We start from the raw sequence: 22,019 nt of genomic DNA, 5'->3' as shown, positions 1-22,019 counted from the left end.
GTGCCTATCAAGGAGACTATTGCTAGAGCTAGGAAAGCATCTAGAGAAGGGGAAAAGTCCAAAGGGAGTCTTTACGAAGGAAAGAGGAGTAGAACTAGGATACCTAGATGCTATTCTACTTGGACGCAAGCTTCCATATAAGCTTAAGGATACCTACAAAATTAACATCTTTGATTCTCCCGAGACCCCAGGCCACCTTCAGCTATGGGAAAGCAAACAAAAAGACTATTTAAGAAGGAGGAATTTAGCAGAGAAGAGATTCTGCAACCTTGATGGTGGATTGAGGAAGCACAAAGACACCCGACCAGTAAAGGTAGAAAGATTGGAGCACCGATCTGACAAGCATAAGGTGCCCCACATAGGAGAGAAGCTTGCCTTTCCAAAGCTACAACCATTTTTTCATGAGGTCCAGCATAGGGGTACAATGGTGAGTGGATAATCTAGGGGTGATGAGGGGAAGACAAGATATTGATCAAGAGAGAACCAAGGGCAAAGCCAGTCAGCTAGAGAAGGCGAGACTTGGAAGCATTAGGACACCAACAACAAAAAAAGGGATTTAAGGAGATTGATGCGAAGACCAGAGAGAGATTCAAAAATACACAAAAAGGACATGATAAACTCAATAGCAGTGGAGTCAGCTCTAGAGAAAATCATAAGGTCATCAACGAAAGCAAGATGAGTGATACTGAGGGCCTTGCATTTGGGAAGGGGGGAGATGAGGTAGAAGTCAGTGCTAGATTGGATGGATCTAGAAATGACCTCGGGAAAGGTAGAAGAGGAAAAACAATTGAAGTCATTATGTTAATTGGATATGCTGCGTTATTTGAGCCTTGTAAATGATTTATATGGCCAATTCAAATTTCATGGTTTGTCTCATCAAATAGTGCAAATGAAAAATTCATTTGCTCTTAGATTATCACCCACTCAATTATTTGTGAAATATCAACTCTTTAAACCATATGATCCATTGGGCACTAAAAAATAAGCCTATTGCTCCATCCTTGGTCCAGTCTAACCCAGCCGATGGCCATGGCTTGCTGCTGCATCTTCTCCCTGGCTTAAAAAAACTCATCCACAAGTTTTGTAGTGACGCAGAATCAGATCCGCACGATCATCCTTCATTCTGAAGTAGAATTCAACAACTCTCGATATTGTCTCGTCAACATAGTGGCTCTGCTTTCCCCCATAGCTCTGATACCAACAGATGCAATGCTAATCTCAAACCAGCGAAGACCAGTGGGAGATTAGCTTGCGACAGAAACTCAGTTATAGGGACAGAACTCGAATTGAGAGAAAACCAGATAACTCTATTTAAACTCAGATACGCATAAAATTCTAATTTAACGGTCAGATTTGAAGATAAGGGTAGTCTAAAAAATGAAAAGTCACCAAAAGAGAGACCAGCTTTAGTAACTAACAAAAAATAGCACGTACAAACCAAGAAATAGAGGAAATCAAAATCAAAATCAAAATAAAAACAAGGTTCACTTTTGAAACTAAGGTGGACAGAAATAGCAAGTGTTTTCAGACATAAGAAACTTGCAGAAATAGCAATAGAATGTAAATAGTGCTGAAACAAACTCAAGGATTGATGGACAGAATCAGCTACTAAACCAGCACTAGAAATCTGATGTAAGAACTTGATTGATTGGAAAAAAAAGAAGATAAAAAAGGAAAGATATAAACTAGACTCCACGCCTAGAACTTGACTAGCATCTTACCAGTTCAACTTGGCATCCCACCCAGGGCTTCACTGCATCTCACAGCAAAGGCACTCTGAATCTCACAAAACTAACAAGCAAAAGCAATGTCTGAATCACAAAATCACGGGGATTTGTGCAGCCCCTTGTCTTGTCTACAGAACTAAGAAATAACAGGATCAGGAAACTCTCCATGCGCAGGCTAAGGAAAGTCCCATTAATACTCAATTCTTGAAAATAGAAAGCATAAAGAAACTTTTAAGAAAATAGAAACAAACATCTGATTCCATATAGGCCTCAAATCCCTCATATTTGGGTCTATAGAATTGGCCCACTACAATTAAAAAAAAAGAAAAAAACAAAAAACTGAGCCTATGACGCATCTAAACCATTGGGCACTCAAAAATAAGCCTATTGGTCCATTCTTGGTCAAGTCTAACCCAACCGATGACCATGGTTTGCTGGTAGGTTGCTGCTGCATCAGGATGTCAACCAAAGCCATCTGATCAGCTCATAATGTCGACACCAAGGCACTGCTTATTCAGAAGATGAACTTGAGATGCAGTTTCCAAAAAATCAATGAACCCTGATTTTTCACAGGAATCCTGTCCTCACAGAGATCTCAAAGGATTTATTATCTATGTGGGTAGAAACAGAATAACGACTATGACCAAGTGCTCTTACAAACAGAGACAGACAGACAGACAGCGGACGTAAGCCCATAAAGTTTGCTCGCAAATGCTCACTGTTTGTAAATCGAATTGTCTATCTGATCCAACATTTTTTAAGTACCCTTCTGTATCCGTCGACGCTAGTAGATGCATATCATATCTTTAAGGTACTGATATGACACCATAAAAAATTTTGTAGTAGTACATGTAAAAAACCTCATCAAATGCATATCATATCTTTAAGGTACTGATATGACACCATAAAAAATTTTGTATTAGTACATGTAAAAAACCTCATCCTCTATATATAATCAATTGAATGCATTTACTCGTCATACTTTGTTCTCCTTTTTATACATGCTATGTTGTACAATATTACTTATTTATAGTGTTTCATGTTTCAAAATTGTATTTTGCATATCCTATGCATTTCCATACATTTCTTGACTATCCCGTACATATCTTTAGCGTATCTTGCATCACTCCGACATGATAGGATACGATACATTGCTTAAAATCACCCTCCCGATATGATACCAGATACCGATACTTTAAACCTTGATCTGATCCCATAATAGAACAAAATGTTCACATATCCTCAAAATTATAAGATAATATCTTACCTGCTCTGACAAAGCATTCTTGGTTTTGAAATGCCACAAAGTTTGAAGATAGGCAATCTAGTACTTTTGGCAAAAGCATTAGGAAGTGCTGGCCTGAAACAAACAGGTTTCACAATTATATCAACAGTCAAGTAGACTGAGGAAAGCCTCAAAGAGCACCAATACCTGAAGACTGAACTGCTTGTGAAAGGGCCCTGCAAGCTGCCGTTGACAGACTAGCACTCTCCATATGTACAGACCTCAATATTTTCTCCAAAATAGGCCAAAAAACCGCCAGCAGAGCACAAACAGTATCATCTTCAACAGGACCAGATGAGGGAGGCACCGCAATATTTCTTAATGCAGTTCCCATTCTGAAATACAGGACGGGAGCCAGACTAGAATTAGATCTATCACAATTAGTTTATCAACCATTAACACAGCCATTAAGAAAGATGACAGAACAACATTCTGACTATAGAAGAACAAATAAAACAGACTGTTTATTAAAGCAAAAAAAAAGGGGGGTTGGGGGGTGGGGGGGCACTTCTTAAGCACACGTAAAATTTTCAATGCAGATGTTTCGCAAGAGGCAGACTCAGATGTTTAAGCATGCAACAAAGTTTCAAGAAGATGCAATAAACAGAGATCATATTGACCAAATGTACAAGGTAAAAAATTCCACCATTACCATACCAAGGAAAAAGGCAGGGCTCAGACAACGTAAAACAAAGCTCAATTAGAATTTATTACTAGTTTAAAGACACCAAAGCAGCATGTCCAAAAGCAGATTCCAGGTAAATCAGCTGTATTCTGAACAACTAAACAATTTTTATACCACTCCGTTGAAAATAATAGTATAGTGCCATTCAAATCCTGATCTGCAAGCTACAAAGCTGCTTGGATAGCATCCAACATTGCCATATAAGTGTTTAGTATCCCAGGAAACAAACCTGTGAAGTCCTTTTGCAGCAGAGTTCAAGACTTGAGCATAAGTGGCAGGATTTTGCCCCAGAGAAGGCTCCCTTTCTACATCGATCTGGATGAGAAAAAGCGTAAAACTATAAGCATGAGTTCAATATCACACTTACAGTTAGTATAAATCACTCAACAACCAAATGTGCCTTTCCCTGAAAAAAATTCCACCCTTCCACTCTACAATGGGAGCTCAAATTTCTTTGAGCTCAGCATAGGACCTCCTCCCCGGACCCTTTTCAAGCACTAATTTATTTTTATAAATAAGTAAAGGGATTGAGTTACCTGTCTGGCTGCGTAGCATACAGTAGTGCTATTTCTCTCCTCCCACAATAGGGGGCAGATATGTCATTCCACAGAAGAGAGGAGAGAGATAGACACATGAAGGTGCTAGCGTCGCTACGCAGCCTGGCAGCGTTCTTTATCCCATAAGTAAATTATATTTCTTATTCCAATAACAGTGATCGACAAATGTCTAAGCAGAGAGAACACTATGTGGATGGATAATGCAAGACATGCACACAAAATTGTTTGGAAGTATGATCGCTGGGTTATTAAGAAAAGAACATCCCAGAAACCTATCTTACATGTGGTGCACAAGATCATGAATCTATACCATCCAACGAATGGGTCTATTTACGCGTGGTGCACAACATCCCATACACTTGTTAACTTCATTGTTAGAAACCAAGATTCAATGGTTACCACACCATCATTATCGACATTATTATAAATATATCAGAATAACAGAATCCTTACTAGTTTCCCTATGGCTTCATAACTTGAAGAAAGCAGTCTAGCCAAAGAGCTGTTCCTTAACTCCTTGTTGGGAATAGATCCAAGGATCATAGTTATTGCACATACAACTTCTTCGTCCTCTTCCAAAGGCAAGTGCCTCTTTTCCAAACCCTCAAGAACCACAGATTTGTCAGAATTATATGCTCATACAAGAAAAAATAAAGATTCCAAAGAAAACAAGAAAAGAATCATTATATAACAAAAGATTATAAATGTCCCTAAACGCCCCAACAAGAACAATAAACTTTCACATTATAAATAAAAGTAATGTCCCTAAAGGTCTCAACAGGAACAATAAAATTTTACATTATAAATGAATATGTAATGGCCCAAAATGTCCCAATAGCAACAGTAAATTTTGACATTATCAATGAAAGAGACCTAATTGAAGGGTAAGTCAAAAGTAATAATAGGCAAAGACCAACGCTACCAATAAGAGTACCAAGAAGAAGAATCCATACTAAAAGTGGTGCAGATACTGAGAACAATGATTTACCATGGGAAGCATAAATCAAATGAACAGATTACTAGATTACTACCCAGAATGGGTCAGGCCGACAATCCAAAATGAAATTCATAGTTTTCATTAGGAGGCTTCGAATTTGGTAAATTTGTGTATGATGAGCACATTTATGTGTGAAATCTAGGGTAGTAAAACATTCATTTTACATATTTAGAATGGAGCTACCTAGGGTTTTTACTCTCTTTTTGCAGGTTTTGTATTTTAAAGGCTTTAAGCATTATCGGGCGTCATATCTCTCTAACAACAACTGCCTAGTGTAATTGGTGAACTATGGTGTGCAAATTCCCTTGCTCACCAAGAGGTCTCAAGTTCGAATCTCATGGTTGTCTTTTTTTGGAGAATTTTGTTGAAGATTTCCTGTTTTTCACTCACTTAAAGCACTAAGGGCATGGAGGGGATTTCCACTTCAAATTAGAAGCAAGGAAAATCATGGGAGGGGTTTATTGTGCAAGAAGAGAAAAAAAAAAAAAAGGAAAGAAAATAAGCAAAAAAATTATAGGAAATTTATCCAAGTTTATTTCTCGCTTCTCTCTCCTCCACCTTAACACTTTTGATTTCAAAAGATCTCACCAACTAATTGTGGTTTTCCCCCTTTTAGAAAAGAGAAATTTGTTACCCTACCTCCCTATTCCCTATAAATACAACTCATGTAAGAGGGGAGACACTTCATTTTTCTTCTACTCTCTCTCTCTCTCTCTCTCTCTCTTTAGTTTTAGTTCTTTATTTTTTCTTTAATCACTTTTGTAATAGCTTTTTATTTCAATTAATGCAAGTACTCTTTTATTTTTTTTCAGCCTTTTATGTTTATGATTTATGCAATTGAGTTGTAATTTTTAAAGTTATAGTTCTAGGCTTAGATCTAGGTGACAAGATCGCAGGCCGTGAAGCATCTCTTTTTTTCAAGTTCACTTTTTTTTTTAAGATTTGTTTTCTCTAGTACTAGAAATTTCAGATTTGGTTTATTCCAGATCTGGTTTTTAGTACTGGTAGTATCTCAAATCACCCAAGCTTTCAAGTTCAAGCATTGATTCAAGTAAGTAGGCCCTTTCAGTAATCTTCTCTCCCCCCTCTCATTCCCTCTTCAGACTACCCTTTCTTTCTTAATTTAGGATTTTAATTTCAATCGTTACATTATTGTTATCCCTTTCCCCCAAGGTTCATGGCTAGTGTATGTGTTGGCTTTGCCCCTCCTAGCCATAGAACCATCAATTTATTGCTTTTATTTTAATTGTCTCCCATTCCCTAAAGCCAAGTAGAGTAACCCTTGTAAGAGTGACTCTCTGGTCAAGTAGGGAAGCTCATATTATGATGCATCCCTCGTGCTAAGTAGAGAAACCTACTTGTGAGTCTCTCTCTAGCTTTATCCCCTTTCTTTTACTTTATTTTTATTTCAGCATTTTTTTTCCTTTATTGTTTTTAATTTTAATTGCATGGGTTGCTTATTTTCAGTTATTTATTTATTTAATTTTAATTGCGTGGGTTACTTATTTAAATTCTTAGATGACGAATGGTTACGATGTTATTTTAGATACATATGTTTAGGACGGTAGTTAGAATTAAATCACAACCATTATTAATCGGTTCACTTTCGCATTATTAAAAGAAGCAAAAAAAAATAAAGTGGTTGTTCTCCTTGTGTTCGACCCGTAGCTACACTGATCTGTACGCTTACGATTACATTTTAAAATCCTAACAGTGTATAATACCCGTATAAAACCCATAATTAGAAATTTCTGAACCCTATTTCACACATGAGTCCAAAGATGTAGAAAGATATCCACGCTCTATTTATATGTCTAAAACATGTACTTTTCCATATTATGCATGAAAGATATATTTGTTATGGAAAAAGGGAATTACATGGCCATGTCAAGGAACCCTGATCAAACCAAACATTGGAAGGAATTAACCACGTCTCAAGTTTCGGGTCCTAACTCAACTGTTTGGCCCAACACCCTTTTATGTGAATCTATACAGCACACCATGTTGTGAATTTTATCTCCGCATTTCAATGGTTGAATTTTACGTTGCATTAAAGTCACATAAGCTGAATTTTTAATCACTTTTTGAGAATTTTATATTCCCCTGTGTGAAAATTCCTCAAGACTCATCAAGGCCAAGTTACAGGCACAGTTTTGAATTGTTTGATCTCATTTAGACCAACAGAAAAAGATTACTTTGGCTTCCCGAGGACAGAGCCTGTCAAACTATACCAAACAGAGGCAATAAATATTTGTCAAAGTATGAGTAGAACTATATATAGTCAAGTATCACACAACAGATATTGCTATATGGGGCTCCTTTGGAAGAATCCATGTAAAACAGTTCCAAAAAAGGCATCAAATATTTGAGACATTGATGTAAATGAGATTTCTAATTTGTTTTATCAGAAAACAGAGCAGCAGAGAGGAGTTCGAAGAAGATAAAGAATCGGACCATATATGCCAAGTTGATAGTGGAAACTGGAACCAGGTACTATTGGTGTCGTTTTTTTAAGGGGTGGGGGAGGGGGGAGTGATTAGGAGCAATTTAGATTGGAAAGAGAGAGTCTAGAGGGAGATGCTGATTGGTTCATTAGCCTATGGCAGTTCCGGAAGTTTCAGGAATAGAGAACATTAACTCCCTTATGTTATTTTATTGAATACAGTGCTGTTTCGCTATTTCCTCTATTATCAATCAATGGTTTAAGATTGTTTGCTTCTTTTTTTTTTTTTTTTTTTTTTTTTTAAATGCAAAGATCAGTAAGCTTCGTTTTTCTTTTTATTTCTCTTCTATTGCTTCTCGACTGCATCATATAACAATGAGAAAGAATGTAAGAAGAACACTGAGTTAGATCATGGACAAGTGAGACCTTCCCCATCTCCTAAACCTTCCTATGTCCGACATTCCAACCCCTCCACTAATCTTCTCCTAGTGAACCCCCTGGATATCCCTTACTCCTCCACCCCCTCTCCTCATCCTCCTCCTCCTCCTTCCTCTCCCAATGCGAGACCTTGGACCTCTATTGTCTGTTCTTCTCCTCATCCCTCCAATGCTGGCCACTCCCTTTTCTTCCTCCACCCTTCCACCCCTAACTCCAAACCTGTTGGCCTCTGTCCCCTTCGCCCGCTTGAGCCTGAAATACTCAAATGAAGAAACTGCCTGATAGCGATAGGGCACTTTATTGGCAGCGCCCCCCCCCCTCCTCTTCAACATTGTCAAGGCTTCTCTTCACAAGCAATGGAGACCTCTAGGCGAGTTATCCACCTTTATGCTCAACATGGGATCTTTGTTTCAATTTCTCAGGAGAATCAGACAAGATCAAAGCCCTTGATGATGGCCCCTGGTATGTAGGAAAGAAACCTATATTTTTACGCCATGGGGATCATTATATCTCTCTGAACAAAGTGGACCTTACTCCATTCCAATATGGGTCAATCTCCTCAATCTTCCCTCACTTTTGGGGTGCAAAGGAGTGGAGTCTAGTGGGATCTATCATCGGCAAACCTCTCTTCTTGGACATGCGAACCAAAGTTACGGATTGATTATTATTTGCTCGGATTTGCATTGAGGTTACCGCTGATCAAATCCTTCCTACTATTGTACTATCACTGATGGAGAAGGATTCTCCTTCGATCAATCCGTGAGGTATGACTAGATCCCTCCGTTATGCACTGCAAAACTTCTGGACATCGTAGTTCTCAATGTTCTCCTCTTCAGAATCCCACACAAGATCCCATCCAAGAAGCTCTCGGATCTTCCATAGGAGTCACCTTTGCTTTACCAAGGCCTCCCTCCGTGGCTAACCGTGGTACGAAAAACCACTGTCGAAGTCGCATGGCTGCCCCACATCCAGATGAAGATTCTCCACGCAAGTCAGACCCTCTTCCATTGGTCCAAGCAAAGACCTCCATTTATTCAATGGATATAACAGGTTCTCTATATTATCCATCGGTGGTTCAGATGAAGACAAAGACACCTTGTCGCCTCGCGCTGATACTGTGAGATCCACCAGGGCTGACTCAGAAGATTCCACTGTTGATGCCTCGACCTGTCACGGTCATGATCCCCTTTGTCATCCTTCAAGCTCAAGCTTCACCGACAATCAGAACCCTAAAGCTCCCTTTTCCTCCGCTTCCCTCTCATCCTCCTTTTTACCCCAAATCCTCCCCCCTCCCTATCGAGGACTCCAGCTCTTATTTGGGAAACCCTCACTCCTCTCTAAACCAAACCAACCCAATCTCTTCAATGCAAACCCAGTCCATCCCTATCTCCAAACTAGCCCAATCCTCTTTGACTTAAATCCCTCCATACCTCAATCAATCTTCACCCGGCCCGGCGCAGCTAAAACATTCCATCTCTGACCCGCCTCCCTTCTGGACCCATCCATCACTAACCTTGTTTTGACCCAAACAACCTTCTTACCCATGACCCATCTGGGTATCGATCTCAACCCGCTTCAATCTCCTTCCTTAACCGATATCCCTAACGGTCCCCTGGCTTCCTCTACGATCACCGCCAACCCCCGTCCTGACTCCACCCTTGTTGTTTCCCTTTCGACTAATGTTATGCTGGCCCTTCATACTGGTTGTGCCTCTTCTAGGCCCTCTATTGGTTTACTTGCCCCTCCTGGATAGACAAAGACTTCCCAAAGGCTCCCTCCAGTATTGTCGACCCCCCCTTGGCTGGCTAATACCCTCCACCATCTTAACAGTTACACCTTGGAAGGTGCTACACCAAATCTCAAGCCTACGTAGGCCCATCCTGCGCCATCCAACGAAGCTACTTCAGTTGCCGCCAACCTGTAGGCCCCTACCGCTTCTTACTATGGCCACACCTTGGAAGGTGCTTCTCCGAATCTCAGGTTTGCGCAAGCCCATCCTATGCCATCCAACGAAGCTCCTTTAGTTGTCGACAACCCGCAAGCCCCCGTTGCTTGCTTAGTTGCATATTCTTGCTTGTCCAGGCCTTCTGCTTGCCCACTCCAAAGATGGTCCCCCTGATACTTCAACCTCCCCTACAGCTCTCCCAACCACCCCCTTAGAAGACATCCTTGATCCCCCTGCCCAATTGGCAAGAAAACTTAGCTAACTTCCTGCTCCATTTCTACCACCAGAGCCAAAAATCCTGAGCCCTCATCGAAAGTTGCTTCCAATAATTGTCCTCTAAAAGAATACCAAATGGGCCATCATCCAAAGAAAAGCCCCATCGGCTCCAACTCTCTTGAGCTCTCGTTTCCCCATTCCCCTCCTTCTAAATGACCCCCTGGACCATATGGAATGTTTGAGGTCTAAACTCCTTGTCCAAACAAGTAAACGTCTACTCCCGTATTCGTTTTACCAAGTCAAATTTTTGTGGCCTTCTTGAAACTTATGTCCTTGAATTGAATGCTCCCCACATTGTGGCTTCCGTAGCTCTTACTTGGTCCGTTCTTTCATACTACTCCATTGCCCCAACAGGCATATTTGGATCCTTTGGAATCCTCACATGCTCCATGTCTTTGCCCTCTCCTCCACTTCCCAAGTCATCCACCTTTTCATCTCCAATCCTTCAGGATCTCTTATTTGTCACTTCTCCGCCATTTATGCCCTCAACCTTGCCCAGGAAAGGCTCTCTTTGGTCTAACCTCAGATCCTTTGCCCCCTCCACTGGCTCCACTCCATGGGGCCTAGCAAGGGCTTAAATGTTGTTAGATTCTTTCACGAATTGCATGGATGATCCATAGATATCCCATCTGTGGAGGCCATTAATGACTGTATTGATGATATTGGTACCAATGATCTTTGTTAGTCTAGGACCAAAGTCACCTAGCAAAACCGTAGATCTGGTTTAGATTGTATTGGCTGCAAGCTTGATGAACCCTTGGTCTATGAAGCTTGGCTTGATTCTTCCCCTCCTCCCATGCTTACTTCGATCTTCCTGGGATCTCTAACCTTAGCACTATCTTTCTTCACGTCCATTCTTCCATCTCCTTTGACCACAAGCCCTTCATATTATTTATTTGCGGACTCTTCACTAGGATTTCCTCCCCACTGTTCATTTTGCTTAGGACATTCTAGTCCAAGATTTCTCTTCGCCTCTCATCGCCTTTGCCAAAAAGCTCAGGAACGTCAAAGCTTCCCTCAAGCAATGGAACTACTCTTCTTTTGGCTACATCTCTTCTAGAGTCTCAACTTGCAGAGACAACTTGAAGATATCCAAGCCAAGCTTCAGTTTGACCTCCTTAACCATGACCTTGCTGAGGAAGAGGGCAAGCTCCCTCTGATCTTTTTCTCTCTTAGCCCAGGAAGAAAGCTTCCTATGCCAAAAAGCGAGAATCAAATGGCTTGAGCTTGGGGATTCTAGCTCTACTTTCTTCCATATGTCTCTAAAAGCATGCCAACTTCATTCTTCAGCTTATCTCTCTAAATGGTGCTATCTTCCTCAACCCTCAGGATATCCAGGGTGAGGCGGTCTCTTACTTCTCTGATCTCTTCAATCCCCCCTCCTCCTCTGCCCAAAGCCCTTTGCCCACCCACCTTCTTAACAAATTCATTCTGAACCACCTCATCTCATCCCTCCATTCCATCCATACTGAAGAGGAAATCTTGGATGCGGTTCTTGCCCATAAAGCAAATAAAGCCCTTAGTCCTAATGGCTTTAGTATGGGTTACTTCTCATCCTATTGGGAAATTATCATATCCGATCCCCTTCAGTCCATCAGAACTTTGACCCTAACCAAATCAAAAGATCAATTAGACCTTCCTCTGCCTCATCCCTAAAAAGAAAGTCTGATTTCAAGCCCATCTTCCTCTACGATCTCCTCTACAATTTCATAGCCAAAATTTAGGCAAACAGGATCTAAAGAGTCATTGAGTCTCTGGTTATCCCAACCCAATCTACCTTCATTGTTGGCAGAAGCATTGTTGATAGCATCATTCTGTGTCATGAAATCGTCAGAGGCTTTTACTACAAATCTCACTCCCCTATTGCTGTTTTGAAAATCGACATTCATAAAGCTTTTGATTCCATCAATTGGGACTTCATCTGCAAAGCCCTGACCCAAATGTCCTTCCCTCCCATCTTTGTTCACTGAATTCACTCATGTATCTCCTCCACTAGCTTTTCTGTCCTAGTCGATGGCAGCCCTGCAGGTTATGTTTCATCCTCTGTTGATATCAAGCAAGGTTGCCCCCTCTCCCCCTTCCTCTTCTCCCTTGCCCTTGAAATGCTTTCTAGATACATCCAATCTGACATTGATCATCATCTCATCACCCCAATCCCCAAATGCAAAGCCCTTATGCTCTCCCACCTTGCTTTTACAGACGATCTTATGATCATCTCAAAGGCAAACTAGCTTTCCATCTCTTCCATTATGTCCTCCCTCCACCTCTTTGAAAATCTTTCAAGCCTTCGTATTAAGCTCCTCAACTCTAACCTCTTTCTCTCCGGAGTCTCTGATTCTGCCCATGCCCACCTTCTTGGCTTAACTAGATTCTCTCTTGGATCCCTTTCGGTTAAATATTCGGCCCTTCCTCTGATCTCTTCCAGGATGACTGCCCACCACTGTTCCCCCAATGCTTGATCTCTTGAGAAAAAGAATCCAACTTTGGAAAGGTAAGCTTATGTTGTATGCGAGTCGCTTAACTCTTATTAGATATGTGCTTCAATCCATGTACCTCTACTGGTCTAGCATTTTTTCTCTTCCTGCCTCTTCCATCAAGGCTATGGAGAAGCTTTTCTGCTCGTTCCACTTTAAAGGATTTGATTCTACCAAATTCCTTCCCTCAATTACTTGGGCAGTTGTCTGCCTTCCCAAATCTAAGGGAGCTCTGGGGTTGAGAATCATTAAAGAAGCCAACTCTGGCGGGATCCTCAAACTCATTTGGAAGATTGCCTCCAAACACAACAGTATTTAGGTGTCTTGGGTTTATTCTTCTCCTCTGAAGACCGAATCCCTTTGTTCTATCCCCACCTCCAAGGATGCCTTTTGGATCTGGAGGAAAATCCTAAATCTTAGACCTTCGGCTATGAATGCCATTTCCTGCATCATTGGCAATGGATCTTTAACTTCTCTTTGGTGGTCTGGTTAGATCCTTGGCATCCTCCATTCCTTGATCGCCCATAGATGCATTTACTCCTCTGGTTTGAGTAGATCTACCATTGTCGCCTCCATCATCTCTAAAGGTGGTTGGTCACCCCTTCTTCCACCCCTCCCCCCACCTCGCGGATCTTTGGTCTTCTCTCCCCCCTCCCCTAGTCATAGGGGAAGAGAAGACAAGATCATTTGGATTCCTTCTTCCTCTGCCACTTTTAGCTTGGCCTCTACTTGGACTTCATTAGATACAAAAGGCCTCTAGCCCCTTGGAGATACATCATTTGGTTCAAAGGTCACATCCCCCGCCATAGCTTTACGGCTTGGCAAACTGTCTCTAACTACCTTCCTACGTAGTCTTTTCTCATATACCGGCACATTCAAGTCCCCTCTTCTTGTTGTCTTTGCGGGAATGGTTCTAAAAATGTAAATCCTCTTTTTTTCTCCTACCCCTTCTCTTCCTCTATATAGAAGAGAGTCCTTTGCCATTGCTAGCCATCTAGAAGAAGCATCCTTTCCTTTGCTAGAGAGTGGATCTAGATCAACATGACTTTTATGGCGCCTCTATTTTTGACATTGTTGAGAAGCTTGCCTTGTGCCACCATCAACCATATATGGATGGAGAGAAATCTTCATAGATGAACTTCCAACTCTCGCTCCTTCGAAATGATTTGGAAAGCCACCTACTTTGATGTTAGCTCCATACTCAAATCCTTTGCCACCGCACTGTCAGAGACACCCCAAGGAACAAACTCATTGTTGTCTTCTGGGGTCTCCTATTATCCATTATTCCCCCCCCCCTCCTTGATAGGATTTTGGCTTTTGTGCTTGCCTATTGCATTGTTGTGCAAAGGCTTGGTGGTTAGGCTGTGCCTTCTTTCTTTTTGATTGGGCTTATTGGTCCTCCCTCCCCCCCCCCCCTATTTCCCTTGTATATCCTTCTTCTCTTACTTGGTAATGAATTTATTTAAAAAGAGTAGAATTATATAACTTCATAACTAAATGACGAATATTCAACTGCATTGTGACATTCAGCTACCAGAAACTCTGAAAACATAAAAAAGAAATGATCAAGTTGAATTACTACAGAAGTCATAGAAAGTCACCTCTCCTATCCAAATTAAAATTTCTAAATTTGAAGGTTCATGAATAACTGCAGAAGCATCTTCACAGATTTTACGCAATGCTGTGGCACAAGCATTTGAGGATGCAGGTTCACTTATCCCTGCAGCAAAAAATAATCTGCAAGTAGCAAATCAGTACAGAAATGAGACAGGGAACACCAGTTAACATAAGAAACAACAATTCAGAAAAGGAGCCCTTTTTTTTTCTAATGAGTAAAAAATTCGTTACCAAGCAAGAGAAAGAATATACAGGGTGGGAAAAGGGGGGGAGGGGACTCACTCAGCCTAAGTCCCTTCCATTAAGGAAAGGCACCCAAAAATCCAAGGGGAAGACCCCAGCTGAAATACAACCAAAAGGGCACAGCATAAGGGAAACATTATGGGGGAGGGGATAAGATAGATAAGGGGAGGCCCCAGGATACAACAATGAGCATGTTCTTGGGGAGTTGAGGACCATGTGGTGGCAGAGCCTTTAGAATTTATGAGCACCTAGGATGGGAAATGGATTGTAATATATCAGCTATGAAGAAGTATGATGAGATTCTTACAGTAAGGGTCTAATATTACTTTGAAAAGCAGATATCCACTTGGAATAGGAGCCAACAACATCAGCAACGGATCTGTAAACCTAAACAGAAAATCATTGACATAAAATAATTAAAAACACAAAGAACAAGTAGAGCTAAAACCTGTAGTTTTAGAGTTCAGAGGCTATCTCATTATTTACAAAACCAAATGACATGGAAAAGCAAGAACAGCTCTGGAAAACTCAGACAACAAATGCATGTGTACATACAATGCTTATGAAGCCCTTAAGCTCATTTGATGCTCTACTTGACAGAACCGTCACCAACCGCATAACAACAGAGAAATCAAACAACTGGCCATCCTTGAGAATCACTTCTGCAACCTGAAATATTTACAAAATTAAAGTTAAGAATATGACTATAGATAAATATGAATCATCAGTAAGGTGTACGTAACGTTTCAGTGATCATACAACTTATATACTGCACCAAGGAATTTAACAGCACTTGCTATGTTCTTTGACAGGATTTCAAGAGGTTTTTTTTTTTTTTTTTTTTTTGGGGTGGGGGGTTGGGGAGAAAAACACAAAAGAAAAGACTAACCTAGAACTTCCAGGTTGACCACGTGCAACTCATTAGTAAGCAAAAAATCAGCTGTTAAAGCTCTAGGGGCAATTCTGTCCTCTAGGGATTATTACTTATTGTAATAAGTAGGTTAGGGGTATTCTGTCCCCTTACATCCCTTATTTGGACTTATATATAGATGTGGAGCAGCCTGCGATAGGACACAATTTCACTATCACAGGCCGACTACAACACACAAGTTCTGTGGTCTCTCTCTCTCTCCTTTTCTTCTTCTTTCTCTCTCTTTCTCTCTCTTCGTTTTCTCTTGGTTTGGTTACTTAGATTCTGGTCTGTAACATGGTATCAGAGCCTCAGTAATCAGATCAAGGGTTTTCCTTCTCCTTTCTGCTGATTTCAACAGTGTGGGGTGCAGCCACCTATTGTCGCTTATACTATGCATTAAGCCTCCCTTCCATTGATGGAGTGTTTCCATATTGTCTACTTGATGATCTACTATTGATGGTAGCTGGTCTTCTTTCCACACAATTGTCTGGTAAATAGCTCTACAAGGATTTGTGCCCCCTTGGTTGATGGCCCATCAAAGAATCGATTACTTTTAGGGTTTTTTCACTAAATCGATTGTGGTGCATCTATTTGGTTGATGTAGGCAGCTGCTTCATGGGATATATTTGGTACTTCTACTGTGGTTGCTGGTCTTCTTGACTTACAATCATCTGGTAAATAACTCTACAAGGATTTGCCTCCCTTAGTTGATGCCCCATTAAAATCCTAAGAAATCAATTTCTCCACGGGACTGATTTATGGTCTTCTCTCCTACTTGGGAGATTATCTACTGCTGGTTTGTTCTTCCATCTCCACTCTACCATCATCTGGTTTGATTAATAGTTGACTATTTGGACTTTGTGCTACTCTATTACCTATCGATTTTGGGTGGTTTCAAAACCCTAAAACCCTAATCGATTTTGCTTTTTGGGATTCGTTTTACTTCCTTTGTTACTGATTATTTTTTTTGGATGAATAAATAAATTTATTATCAGAGGAGAGAAGAAAATACAAGGGGAAAAGAGGGGAGGGGGGAGAAGGCTTAAGCCAACAAGGAGAAGCCAACCCCAAACGGAGCAAAACAATACAACATCAAAAAAATTAAAAGCACCAGCAGCCAAAGAAAACTTAAGGGAAAATAGCAGCCAGGGGAGGGAACAGGAACCAGGAGAAGGAGGGAAGCAACAGCTGGGGAAGGGGGACTCAAGTATGGGGGATGGTGTCAATGAGAAGGTTCCAAGAAGCAATGATATGCCTATTTCTAAGGGAGTTAGGGACGGGGCGGGTGGGGAGGGATTGGATTTTGGAGGAAACATCAAAGAAGGTGGCTATCCAAATCCTGTCCAGAGAGCGGGAGTTGGATGATCATCTATGGATGTTACGCTCCATCCAAAGGTGGTTAATGGTTGCAGAGAAGGCAAGTTCTCCAATGATATCATAAATGGAGGAGCCCGCAAATGTCATATCGATCCAAATCCATTCCCTATCAAAAGGGGGTATAGGTCTCCTAAAGGGCCAGCAACGAGAGAGGACAATTTTCCAGACCAAGGAGGAGAGGGGGTAGTAAGAGAAAAGGTGGGAGATATCTTCCAAGCCAAGGGGACAGAAGCAACAGGAGGAATTTACAGGGATGTGGTGGTGAATGAGGAAGGATTGGGTTGGAAGGCAGTTGTAGAGACATCTCCAAATAGTGAAGCTGTGGCGAGGAATATGACCCTTGAACCATACGAGATTTCGCCAAGGAACAACAGGGCCAAAGGATCTCAAAAAGGACCAAGTAGAGGTAGAAGAGAACAACCCATTGGAAGAGGAGAGTCAAATGCATTTGTCTTCCCTACCTCGGTGACCAGGGGGAATGGGAGGGAGGGAAGACCAGAGGTCCACAAGACCAGCCTAGGGGGGAGATATAATAGAGGAGACAAGGGAGGATTTAGGAAGGCTAGAGGAATACATGGTCCTAGGAGTGACTAGAGAGGAGAGAATACCAGAAGGGTGCCAGGGGTCCATCCAGAGGGTGGTAGACTGGCCGTTGCCAATATTGAAGGAAATGGCATTAAGGGCTAGAGGCCTGAGGCTGAGGATTTTTCTCCAAATCTAGGAAGCATCAGAGGGGATGGGGGTGGTCCAGAGAGAGTTGTGGATAAGCAGAGAAGAGTGGACCCAGTCAACCTAAATGCTTCAATGCTTTGTTGTTGATTATTGCTGCAGTGTTGCTAGCCACCTTGGTACTTGTTGCTATGGCTAATAACAAGTCTACCAATCCCACTACTACACATTCTTCGGATTCAATGAATGTGACTATCACTTCTATTAAGCTCAAAGGAAGTTCCAACTATTCACTATGGGCTCAGGTTGTGAGAGTTTATATCATGGCATGAGATAAACTTAAGTACCTTACATCTAATCCTCCTACTATTGATGGTAGCTACAATGAGTGGATGAAAGAGAATGTCATTACTCTGATATGGCTATGGAATAGTATGAAGCCTGATATAGCTGCCAATTTTATGTACCACACCACTGCCAAGGGTGTTTGGACGATTTGAAAGATACATATTCTCAGGAGAAGAACATGAACTGTGTTTATGACCTGTATGAGAAGTTGTTTTAGCTCCAGCAATCAAATAAGTCTCTTCAAGACTACTACAGTGCTTTCAAAAGGCTTGGGTGAGGAATTGAATGTGTTTCAGCCCCCCACCACTGCTATAGATAAACTCAAGGCTCAACGCATTGAATTCTTTGCATCAAGGTCTGAACTCTAATCTGAAGAATGTCAAGGATCACATACTTGCTAGTGAGAGTGTACCCACACTTGTTGATACCTTCTCTCGTCTTCAATGAATTGCTTCTCCTGGTAAATCTGACACCTCCTCCAAAAATTACTCTACTTTTACTGCTAGTCATGGTCGTGGAACTGGGGGAGGTAGTGGTGGTGGTGGTCAAGGTACAGGAGACCGTGCCAATCGACAAGGCATTCATTGTGGGAAACCCAAACATACTATTGATACATGTTAGGCCAAGCATGGCAAGCCAGAATGGGAAACCCAATTGGCCAATCATCCAGTGTCTACTGGTGGTAGTGATACAATTTCTGCTAGTCATTCTACATCAGGACCCTTTTTGAGTGGTAATTCCTCTTTTACTCCTTCACGTGATGATATTACTCAGATATCACAGCAGTTACAGAGTCTTGAGGCATCCAGTGGTACATCTTCCGGGCCTTCCTCCTCTGCTACTTTAGCTCATGCAGGTACACCCGCTTTCTTTACCTCCCTGGAACATTGACACCGGGGCCTCTACCCATATGACTTGTAAGTCTCCCCTGTTTACATCCTTTAATAATAACTCCCATTACTCATCCGTTATACTTGCTAATGGGTCTTCCGCCTCATTTTCTAATTATGGTACAGTTTCTCCTACCTCTTACTCTTAGTCTTTCCTTTGTGTTACATGTTCCTCAGTTTCCGCTAAGTCTTTGTTTCTTAGTCAACTTACAAAATCTTTAAATTGTTCTGTGACATTTTTACCAGCTTATTGTGTCTTTCAGGATCTTCACACGAGGAAGACAATTGGTGGAGGGCGTGAAAAGGAAGAACTGTACTACCTCAACTATGATGTTCCTACTTCTGTTGTTGCTCACTCTGTTGGTGGTGTGACTCCCTTCCAGTGGCATTATCGTTTAGGTCATTTGTCCTTACCTAGGTTAAAGTTGTTATTTCCTGCTTTCAAGTCAGTGTCTAGTTTAAAGCATGAAGCCTGCGAATTAGGAAAGCACCATTGTGTGTCTTTTTCCTCTCGTTCTGTGGCTCATAGTCCATATTTATTTTCTTTAGTCCATTCGGACATATGAGGTCCTTGTTGTGTCATGAACAAGTGTGGTTTTATGTATTTTGTTACTTTTGTGGACAATCATTCCCGTCTCGCATGGTTGTACCTCTGAAGGATCATTCAGAGTTTTTCTCAGTTTTCAAAAAAAATTATAACAAAATAAAGACTCAATTTGGCACTTCTATTAAAGTTTTTTGCTCTGGCAATGCTTTGGAATATGTTCAACAAGAGATTTCTGAATTCTATGTTGCCTATGGTACAATTCACCGGACCAATTGTTCCTACACTCCGCAACCAAAATGGAGTGGTGGAACAGAAAAATAGACACCTTCTAGAGGTTGCATGTGCTATCATGTTCCATATGCATGTCCCAAAGCAATTTTGGTGTGATGGGGGCGTTAACTACATGTTATTTGATTAATCGTATGCCATCTGATGTTTATTGTTTTTCCAAGTGTCTCTCTCTTTGGTTTACCTCCTCGTGTTTTTGCATGTGTTTGCTTCATACATAACCTACACTTATCTTCTGATAAGCTTTCCCCTAGGTCTACTAAGTGCGTTTTCCTAAATTATCCTTATACCCAGAAAGGGTATCGATGTTATGATCCTGTCTCCCATAGGTATTATGTGTGTGCTGATGTCACCTTCTTTTAGGGAAGTTCTTACTTCTCTCTGTCCCCTTCCTCCTCCGAGGATGAGTGGAATATTGTTTTTGCTTTTCCTATTCCTCCTTTAGTTCCATTTCCTAATGCTCCTAGTGTTCCATCTACAACACCTCTACAGGTATATCAGGTATATCAGTGTAGGAACAAGGAAGTGCAACAGGATGAGGTTCCTGCTGCTCCCACGGTTTCACCACCTCTACCAGCTTCTTCCTCTAGTGAAGCTCCACCTCCTTCATTGCTTTCTGACTTACAAGTCGCATTGCGTAAAGGTACACATTCTTGCACTAAAAAATCTACGATTGTGTATCCTATAGATAAGTTTGTTTCCCTGTCCCATCTTCCTTCTTCAATTTATAGTCTTGCTATGTCATTATCTGCCTCTACTATACCCAAGCATCACTCTGAGGCCCTTCGTCTTCCCGCCTGGAAGGCTTCCATGGATGTTGAAATGGATGCTCTTTTGACCAGTAACACCTGGCGTTTGGTAGATCTGCCTCATGGTAAGGACCTGGTTAAGTGTCGTTGGGTTCACACTATTAAGTACCTACCTAATGGCTATATTGAGCGGCTCAAGGCCCGTCTGGTTGCCAAGGTCTATACTTAAACATACTTAGGAAGACAAACCAAGGACCATTTCATGGGATGAAGGAACATGCAATTTGTGTACTCAATCCTAAGTAATATGGGATAAGTGCTAATGAGTACAATTGAGTTGATAAAGTACCAACGCTTTCTCAAATATGTAGTAGCATCATGCAATGATGTTGCAATCAACTAATTCATATTCATATTGAACTAAAAATATACTCTTCAAATCAAACTATAACTTACGAACTGCCAACTCTGGTTTTCAATCAATTACTGAAAACATCATTTCTTTTCGGAGTTATTTTGAATTCGAAACCATGAAATTCTGAAAACATGTAATAGCAATAATAGCACACCATATGACTACTTCTGCTCAGGAAATTCTTAAGATGAAAATACTATACTGATTCAACAGAGTGCTAGGAAATTGTACAACCAATGCAATCATTTTGGAAGGTTAAAACATAAATGGAAAAAGAAAAGTTGCAGTGAGCTAATCATTCCAGTAAATCACCCTAAAAATTCAACACTTACGAAAGCAAACTTATGGATCCAAATAGTATATGGTAACAAATAATTTCAGAAGTTAATGAGCCCACCAAATTAAGAGCAAACATTTTGGTTTCCACCTCCTTCCAAGGAATAAGTACATCTGAAGATGCCCATGCACCGCAGAAAAGCTATAATGAAATCAGAAAGAAAGAAGATTGTCAGAGTAATATAAACCAAATTCACAACTCCAAGCACAAGAAATACCAGTAAATACAAGATCTTGACTTAAGGATGCAGTGGACACCTCTTTTTCTCATAATTTTACTAAAGCATTAATTGACCAACCAACTCTGCAGTGGTTCTCCCCTTCAGATAGGTTTTGATTATTCTTTTGATGTGGCTATAGACTAAGAAAAATCAGACATACACTCAAATGTCATCTGCAGTCAGCTGATTCAAAATTTTGACAGCAAAATGGAAGAAAAACTCATAGTTGTGTGGAATTTTTGCCAATATATATATATATATACACAACTCAACTCAGCCTTATCCCAACTAAATGGGGTCGGCTACATGGATCCTTTTTCTCCAATCAGATCTATTCAAAGCCATACTTGTTACTACTCCTAAACGATGCATGTCATTCCACACCACTTCTCCTCAAGATATCTAAGGATTACTGCAGCCTCTTTTAGCTCCTTCAATCCAACTCAAATCACCCCTCCGTACTGGAGCATTCAAATGCCTCAGTTGCACATGTCCATGCCACCTCAAAGAATTTTCTCGCAGTTTATCATGTATAGGAGCTACTCCTAGATTAGCTCTAATTTGTGCATTCCTTATTTT

The 22,019-nt window shown here is 41.0% G+C and overlaps 1 protein-coding gene across 8 annotated transcripts in view; it reads right to left on the bottom strand.

Annotated features, from left to right (window-relative positions):
* LOC122079548 (transportin MOS14) overlaps positions 1-22,019 on the bottom strand; it is a 93,296-nt gene that overhangs the window by 26,263 nt on the left and 45,014 nt on the right. For all 8 annotated transcript variants that reach the window (XR_006140462.1, XR_006140463.1, XR_006140461.1 and 5 more), the window contains 8 exons: positions 21,281-21,361; positions 15,243-15,356; positions 14,995-15,074; positions 14,429-14,564; positions 4,708-4,857; positions 3,927-4,012; positions 3,160-3,347; positions 2,995-3,087 (listed from right to left, as the gene is read on the bottom strand). Coding sequence is in view for 5 of the 8 variants with exons in the window: in XM_042646101.1 (XP_042502035.1) it covers positions 2,995-3,087; positions 3,160-3,347; positions 3,927-4,012; positions 4,708-4,857; positions 14,429-14,564; positions 14,995-15,074; positions 15,243-15,356; positions 21,281-21,361 (928 nt within the window). In the remaining 3 variants the exon portion in view is untranslated. The remainder of the gene's footprint in view (positions 1-2,994; positions 3,088-3,159; positions 3,348-3,926; positions 4,013-4,707; positions 4,858-14,428; positions 14,565-14,994; positions 15,075-15,242; positions 15,357-21,280; positions 21,362-22,019) is intronic.

This window comes from Macadamia integrifolia, chromosome 5 (genome assembly GCF_013358625.1).
Source record: "Macadamia integrifolia cultivar HAES 741 chromosome 5, SCU_Mint_v3, whole genome shotgun sequence".
NCBI lineage: Eukaryota > Viridiplantae > Streptophyta > Magnoliopsida > Proteales > Proteaceae > Macadamia > Macadamia integrifolia.
This window is presented reverse-complemented; position numbering and strand designations above follow the sequence as displayed.